Source organism: Larus michahellis, chromosome 4 (assembly GCF_964199755.1).
Source record: "Larus michahellis chromosome 4, bLarMic1.1, whole genome shotgun sequence".
In the NCBI taxonomy this organism is placed as follows: domain Eukaryota; kingdom Metazoa; phylum Chordata; class Aves; order Charadriiformes; family Laridae; genus Larus; species Larus michahellis.
In genome coordinates this window covers 77,159,311-77,167,609 of record NC_133899.1, presented here as the reverse complement: position 1 = coordinate 77,167,609, position 8,299 = coordinate 77,159,311, and the positions used below count along the sequence as shown (strand labels likewise).

Below are 8,299 nucleotides of genomic sequence, written 5' to 3'. Positions count from 1 at the left end.
GTGGGGATGGGGGGGGCGTGGGTCGTGCTGGAAACCCACCCCTGCCGCGGGGCGGTGGCGAGCGGGGGGACCGGGGCGAGCGCCCGCCTCTCCCGGGCCCAGCCGACATTAGAGGGCACCATTGCCCCACACATGGCGAACGTCCCGCGGGCAGCTCCGCCGCCGCAGCCCGGCTTCAAATCCGACCCCCGGCTTGCGGGGAGCGGGGGGGCACGCCGTGCTGCTTCTCCCTGATTTTGGAGCCAGGCCGGGCAGGCGGAGGCGAGCAGAGGGTGCCCGACGGCTGCGGCTGAGCCCCCAGCTCCCCTGCCCGAGCGCCGGCCGGACCGCCCCGCCGAGCGGTGAGGGGCGGAAGGGTGCAGAAATGGGGAGGGAGGGCAAGGGCAGAGCACAAACATTTGTCGCCTGGGTCAGTTTTGGGTCAGGTCGGCTGCCTGCACCAGGGCCGTACGCCCAGGGCTTCAGCCAGCACGGGAGCGGGCAGGGGTGGTGAAGAGAACGTGACTGGGGCAATTAAGGCTCAGATTCATTTACTCTCCCTTGAAACTGTTTTTAAGGTCTTTAGCATCGAGTTTCTTTAGACACCCTGCACTTCTTGCAAGCCTGTCACAGTCAGATTTCAAGAATCTGCTAGTGGTTTGGGTTTTTTTTTTTTTCATACTCTTAGATTTTGTTTCCTCTAGATGTGCGCTAGGACGCATCTGAAGGTAACTCTGATGCACTTACCGCTGCTCTTGGGCCTGTTTTTGGACCAGGCATCTCCCCTCTGCAACAGTCCAGGCCATGAACAAGTCATGACTCCCGCAAGACTACCAGCATTAAAAAAATTGTTTACTTAAGAAACATGAAACCAAAAATAAAACCTGTGTAATGGCCCCTTCACCACCACCTCTCCCCTACAGAAAGTAGAAATAACCCATGAAAAGCTACTCCAAAAATAATATTATCATGGATCAAGACGAAAGGCAAGGGGAATGTCAAAACAAGCAAAATGCAAACCTCTCGTTTGATATAAAGCGTGGCAACGAACAGTACCTATGAGCATAGATCATGACTTTCACAGAAACGATACCAACAGCAAAGCAGGGAGTATAAATAAATGGAGTATTTAATGGCTTCTCAAATACGACTACGCAGTTAGTTAGCAAAAAAGATACACCCTCCACAGGTACGTACTGCGAGCCCAAAATGCTGTTTGCTAGCCGCTGTTCCCAGCCTGCTTTCCAAGTTAACAGCACGGTGTCGATAAGGCTCGCCACGCCGCGGTTCACAGAGAGCATGCCGCAAACCAGTCAGGATTCCAATCAGTCACGAAGGGCCAGATGGCGAGTGGACTTCATCTAGTAAAACGACATGATGGAAAGAGAAAAAGAAGATTGTGAAGAGAGAATGCGATGGCCCCCAGTGCAGTGGCAGGTCCATCAATAGATTAGGCTAAATTCACTGCTACCTTTGTGCTACCCTAATGATGCACAGCAGCTGGACAGCAAGGCTAGCTCTTCTTTTAACAACCAAGAACAGAGAGAATAATAAAAAAAAATAAATAAAGGAAACTAAATGAAATAAAGCATTTTTCTGAGATGTTAGCTTTTCTTTTGCGTATTTTTGAGAACGCAACAAAAAGCAATTAAAATTGAATTAAAACTACCAGAATTTTTTCAGGGTTCTGTTCAGATTATCTTTTCCCATTTTAACCCCTGAACCAGTGTGGTTTTGCCTAGCTATCAAATCAAATAATATGACTTTTTATGACCATGTCAAGAAGTGGATAATTCTGAATACACACCAGTTTGAATAATTCTAAGCATCACTTTGACAATCTGCGCTAACTTGAACTTTAATTGCAATTGGTTTGTTTAAGCGTGATTCCAAAGTACCAGGCAAAATTGCCACTGGTGTAAATGCAAAACTGCAAATTGCCGGTGATCACATGCATAATAAAAGAGAAGTGCGTGGGAGATAAAGTACCGATGTTTATTGGTCTGTGTCTCTGCTAAAGCAACTATGGAATATAACATGTTCTGAAATGAAGCAATCACATGTGGATCACACGGCATTTGAAGAATCCTGAGTTAAACATTGTTAAGCAGGTATGATAACGGTGTATTAAAGGAAACGAGAAGGGAGCAAAGCACAAACCTTCAAGCGTCAGGGACCCAACAACGGGTTTGCTTGTCTGGCAACACACTGAGGACAATTCCTGCAGGAGATGTTCACCTGAGACTCTCCACAATATGGAAGAGTGCTCCTCTGTGGCACCATGTCATGGGGACCCGCTCGCCTCCATCCACAAACATCTCAGCGAACCCTCTCTTCTGAAGAAGTTACCCTGGAGCTCTGCAACAACCAGCCCCATTAGAACGACAGCGCTGAGGCGCATTCTTTTGTTACCTTCATAACTTCTTATCAAATTACCTCGGTTACTCCTCGCTCGGTTTAAGTGCAAGGACCTCTCTTCCCCTATCTGCCAAGCCATCAGACTCAGCCCTGGCTCTGACGGTCAACCTGGACTCTTTCCAAACAGGAATAATCAAACGCAATAAACCTCCTGCAATCACCATCCCTTTGCAATGATGCACAAGCCATAAAGGAGTTTGCTTTCCCTCCCCTCCCCCTTTCAAAGCAGAGCAGCCAGCAGGAATACACGCTAGTTAAAGTCATTGTTTCTTCTGACATAAGCAGATATGACTTGGATATTTTGAGCAAAAATGTCTCATTCTTATGGGGCATTGTTCTAACCATAGCGGTAATTACTCCGCTCAGTATTCTGGAGCAGGAATTTCTAAAGAAGCTAATGGGCTTGGTGGTGGGAGCTCTTGGGTAAGATTTTGTGGCTCGTGTTAGGCAAACTGCTGGTTTAGAGGATCATAACATACCCCTCTGGCCTTAGAGTTCACGGATTCACTAAATTAAAAACATCTCTCCGTGCAGGCAGTATTTCCTCCTCAAATGGGCTGGATGCTCTCTATCTCCACATAGAAGAGAAGAACAGACACTGCTAGAACTGGCGACTATGAGCGGGAAGTCTCCAGGACTGTCACCACCAGCTTAAAACGTAAGCGTATAATGGGACCAAAAAAAAAAAAAAAAAAAGTCAAAGAGATGGGGAGCATTGGCAGTGAGGAAGATGAGCTGGTAACCTCAAACTTGAGCTGCTTTACCTCCCAGGTGCCTCAAACACGAGGCAACCCCTGAAAATACTTCCTCGTCCGCTCAAACCATAGTTCCTAGCATCCCTCAAGCACTGCGTAAATATTGGCTAACCTCTGAAAACGGTTTGGAAGGACCGGGCTGTGGATTTTGCAGAGGGCACGCCCACGTCTTGCAAATAGCAGGGAAGTTTGCTCGCTCGGCTCGCGTCGCAGGAATGTATAAAACCGAGGAGGCAGAAAACAGGAAAGGCGGCCGCTGGCCTCTCCCGGCGCTGGGGGAGGACGGCAGCAGGTTCGCGAGGGCTCCTCACAAAGAGCCCCTGTCTGCGGGGACCCGGCCATTGCCATTTAGCTCGCGTCTTGAATAGAGGGCACTTTTTCAGCAGGTTTCTTGGGGAACTCGAGGCATTTTCTCCACATAGCACATTTCTTTCTAAAACCACCCCATCCGACATCCTGAGACGTGCGTCTGATGGCTGCTCAGAGAAGTCCCAGCTGAATACTGTGCCATGTTCAACATGTTCCCCAACCGTCCCAACTTGGTCTGGGACCCACCCCTTCTCTCCCTGGCTGAACCCTTGCTAACTGATGCTCACCTCCTGCTTTTCAAGATGATGTGCTTTTAGGATGAGGAACCAGGAGAGCCTTCTCGTGACCTGCTCCCTGAATGACCTTCTAGTGGGAGGTGTCCCTACCCATGGCAGGGGGGTTGGAGCTAGATGATCTTTAAGGTCCTTTCCAACCCAAACCATTCTATGATTCTGTGATATCCTTTAGACCTCTGCATGGCCACCCTCAAGGGCCATTTTGGGAAGGAAAGGACGGTGTGGTAATACTTACCTAAAATCGCCACATGGGTAGGGTTGTGGTCCAGCTCATGTGGGAAACCAAGAATATCTGTTGAGAACACCACATTCAACAGGGATCTTTAAAAAAACAAATGCCTTCACATATCCTAAAATGCCTGTGCTACCACTGTTTGTGAAATGAGAATGGTCTGTCTGTACCATTGGTCAGCAGAGTCTTCTGCCGGGCATGACTCTATGCCTGGCCTGGAAGCAAACAGGGATCTGTACCCTGAAGACATTTGCTGTGTCTTCTTCTTTCAATCACAAAGCTACAGACCTTTTCCGCTGAGCAGCCCACCTGCTCCCACGGACGTCAGAAAATTATTTTGGGAGAGCAAACCTGCCGTGGCATCTCATTGCTCATCAACATCAGCACGAAAAGACCCTTCCCACGCAGTGAGCCAGGCTGCAACCCCCTCTCTGCACCAGCCATGGCCAACCCCAGGTCCATGGGTCCAAAACCATGGGTGCTGCCGGTCTCTTCTGGTGCGGACAGTTTTTGGGAGCGCTGTTGAAGGTGCAGAACCTGGGAGCCTATGGAAGCTGTCCCAGCTGCCCCAGGCTCCTCACCAGCGTGGCAAGAGCAGGAGTGAGTGCCCTCAGCAGTGCTGGAGGGCTGCTCCGTCACAGACGTGGGGTGACTGTGGAAACAGCACGTAGGAAGAGGACGTATCTTTGGCCCAGCTGGGCGAAAGGAAGGGCTTCCCATGGGTGCAAAGACCATCGCCCCTCTTCTTGATGCTGACACCTGCCTGTGGTCACCATTGCCCTAAGGGGCCTAAAGCTGTGACCTCTCCAGCCCTGCAGTAAGCCACCACCTGGGCAGTCTCTGCACAGGCAGCATCACCCTAGGAATTAAAATTAATTTTATTCCCTCCTGGAAATAAAACCATCCAAGTTGTCTTTGCTCTAGGGTTCGAGTTTCCCAAAGGCAAGAGCCATAGGCACGCGGAGAGCCAGGGTGTCCACAAATTCGCAGAGTGATAAAGGTCTATCTTTTCCCTTGTTTGCAGATGAAAAGCTCACTGTGGTAACAAGCCCCCGAGGCGCGCATCAAAATTACGATGATGTTCTGGGCCCAATTTTAGCACCGTGTCAATTATGCTCCCCCTCCCTTCCCTTTCATACTCCTCCATCCCAAAACAACAAAAGGCAATGATTGCAGTGACCTGCAGAAAATGTAAAGCACAAGCCAGCTGATCCCTGGCAATACAATAGCGAGATTAGTTCATCTGCAGTGAACAAACACGTATTATGTGGGTTTAAAAGTTAGGAGAGGAAAATGCTGTGGTTTTCATGTATTTCTATTCAGCAAGGCTGCAACTTATTACTTCCATGCAGCTGAGAAGCCCTATTTTTAAAAATAGCCTTCAGCTTGTTTTGAAATCTGCAAGCATCTCGCTTTGTTTTGCAGCAGCGTAATAAAAAAAAAAAAAATCCCCGAGCCAGAAACGATCGCGTTTTCCTCCACACGCATCTCCTCCCCCGCCCCAAACCCCCGCGCCCCCACGGATGCTGAAAAACCTCCCGGCGACACCCCTCGGGGAAAAAAAAAAAAAAGAAAAAAAAAAGCCATAATAACGCAAACACACACCCCCCCCTACACGCTGAAAAGGCAGCATGGAGCGGGGAAAATAACCAACGCCGAACGCGGCCGGGGAGGAAGCGGCGGCGGAGCCGCAGCCGCCGGCAGACAAAGGGAGCGGGCCCGTCGGCGGGCGGGGAGCGCGGCGGCCGCCCCCCGGGGCCGGGCCAGCGCCGGGGCCGCCCCCCCCGGTCCGCGGCGGGGCCGGGCCGGGCCAATGCGGCCGGCGGCGGCGCGGCGCTGCCCGGCGCAGCCAATGGAGGGCGCGGGCAGGAGGGCTGCCGCCGGGGGCCGGGGGGCGGCGGGGGGGTCCCCGCCAATCGCGGCGGGCCGATGGCAGGGAAATACTATTATGCTAATGGTTGTTTTGCTCGCACTCGCGGGGAGCGGGGTTTAAAAGCCAGGCGGCCGGGGGCAGGGGCTCAGAGGCGGGAGGCAGGGCCGGCCGGAGCGCGGAGGGGACGGGAGGCAAGGAGAGGAGCGGCGGGGGGGGGCACCCACCCCGTCCCAGCCCACCACATCCCACCCCGCGTCCTGCCCGGCGGCGATGTCTAACGTGCACCTCTCCGGCGCCGCCGCCCTGGAGCGCCTCTCCGCCCGGCGAGCCCTGGCCGGGCACGGCCGCAGCCCCGTCTGCAGGAGCCTCTTCGGGCCGGTGGACCACGAGGAGCTGGGCCGGGAGCTGCGGAACCGCCTGCGGGAGATGGGAGAGGACGACCAGCGCCGCTGGGACTACAACTTCCACACCGACACGCCGCTGCCGGGGCCCGGCCGCCTGCGCTGGGAGGAGGTGGAGGGCGCCGCCGTCCCCGCTTTCTACCGGGAGACGCTACAGGTGGGGCGGCACCGAGTCCCCCTCCGCCGGGCGCCCCCCTCGCCGCCGCCGCCCCCCGCCGCCGGCAAGGGGCCCGGGGGGCGACTGAGCCGGGAGAACCGCGCCGCGCCCCGCCGCCGCGGCATGCGGCTCCGCCGGAGGGGCCCGACGGCCCGCATCACAGGTGCGTGGGGGGGGGGTGTGTGCGCAGGGGGGCGTGGGGGGCGGTGGGCGTCCCGCCGCAGCGGCTGACGGACCCCCTCCCTCCCCCCTTTCTCCCTCTCCGTCCCGCATCCAGATTTCTTCGCGAGGAGGAAAAGGCCGGCGGAGCCCAAGGCGGCGGCGGAGCGCCCCGCCGGCTGCCCGCCGCCCCCCGCCGCCGTGCCGGCTGAGCAGACCCCCCGCAAGCGGCTCCGGTGAGCCAGGTGAGGCGCGCCCTGGGGTGCCCGGGCGCTTTCTGCGTGGCTCTGTATTTATTTCCCCCACCCACCCACTTTTTTTTTCCTCCCTTGATTATTTTTGTTTTCCTTCTCCCTTTTTGTTCCTCTCCAGATTTTTGCACTACGGCACCCACGGGAGAGGCGCGCCGCCCCCGGAGGCGCGGCGCCCCGAAGGCGCGGGGGGCCGGGGAGGGCGGCGCGGCGAGCCGGGACCCCCTCTCTCTGCGCCCGCCCGGACCGGGAGCGGGAGCCGGAGCGGAGCCGGAGCGCCTGCCCGCCGGCCGCGGCCGCGCACGGAGCAGTGTTAACGTACAACTGTGCAATGTATTAACGTTTTATATAGAAATGTATTATGCCTAATGTGAGTACACTGGCCAGAAGTGTAAAGCTTTAAAAGTCATTTATATGAAATGTTTAATCTCTGCTGAGCTCTCAGTGCAAAAAAAAAAAAAGAAAGGAAAAAAGGAAAAAGAAAAAAATGAAAAAAGCAAGTGTATATTTGTACAAAACTTTTTTTAAGAGTTATACTAACTTATATTTTCTATTTATGTCAGAAATGTGGATAACTTTGACATCCAATAGTCTTTTTTTTTTCTTTTGGTTAAGCCAAGGGGCACTATATTTGCTTTTGTTATTTACAAAATGTAAATTTATTTTTATAGTGGGAATTTTTTTTTTTTTGCATTCACAAGATGTAGCTATGAATCAAAATATTTTTTAGACTTTACTTGAAGACAAATCTGTTTCAATGGTTCCTGAGCCGGTCTGTACCACTGCCATTGCAAATAATGCCACAACTTCAATAATAATAAATAAAAAAAAAAAAACTAAAAAAGAAAGCGAGGAAACCTCAGCAAGGCTGTTTTGGTGTGTGTTGTGCAGACGCCCTGGGGGGGGGGGGAGAGCCCGAGGGGGGTAGCTGGGCCAGCCCCCGTGGCTCGGGCGGTGGAGCCCAGCCCAGCTCCGCGCCTTGCGGGGGCGGGGGGGGGGTGGCACCCGGCGCGACCCCGCTTCCACCTCCGCGCCCCGCGGCGCAAACCTTGCGTGCAATTTGGAGGGGAGAGGAGGTGGTGGTTTTTTTTTTTTCTCCCTTAAAAACCAGCGTTCCCGAATCCTGCTGGACTTAACCAAGCGTGAGGGGAGCACACAGCCCTCATCACACCCTGAATTGGGCCTTTCAGCACATTTTATGATTATTTATCATTTTTAACCGTTTCCCACTTTTTTTTTCTTAACAAGGCTGTATCTGCCCCTGTTTGAGGAGCTGTGCTGGGGCAGCCCCTCCCGCCCCCTGCACAGCATCGCGGCTGAGGCCGCTGACTCCCTTGTTTAGGGACAGCCTTGGGGGGGGTGACTGGTGGGGGCAGACCACAGCCCCACAGCGCCCTCCGTGGGCTCGGCAGTGGGGGGACGCCCCTACCTTGGGGGAACATGGAAAGACACACGCCCCCTTCCCCCTC

The 8,299-nt window shown here is 54.0% G+C and overlaps 1 protein-coding gene across 1 annotated transcript; it reads left to right on the top strand.

Annotated features, from left to right (window-relative positions):
* The first annotated feature begins 5,116 nt into the window (after positions 1–5,116).
* On the top strand, positions 5,117–7,692 carry CDKN1C (cyclin dependent kinase inhibitor 1C). The gene is made up of 3 exons (XM_074582462.1): positions 5,117–6,583; positions 6,698–6,824; positions 6,952–7,692. Exons 1-2 carry the CDS (start codon positions 6,133–6,135, stop codon positions 6,817–6,819), a joined length of 573 nt encoding a protein of 190 aa, XP_074438563.1. The 5' UTR covers positions 5,117–6,132; the 3' UTR covers positions 6,820–6,824; positions 6,952–7,692.
* Positions 7,693–8,299: the final 607 nt, after the last annotated feature.

Coding starts and splice junctions, on each gene's coding strand:
- CDKN1C (XM_074582462.1), top strand. CDS start 6,133: ATGTCTAACGTGCACCTCTCCGGCGCCGCCGCCCTGGAGCGCCTCTCC. Junction 6,584..6,697: donor CCCGACGGCCCGCATCACAG/GTGCGTGGGGGG, acceptor TCCCGCATCCAG/ATTTCTTCGCGAGGAGGAAA.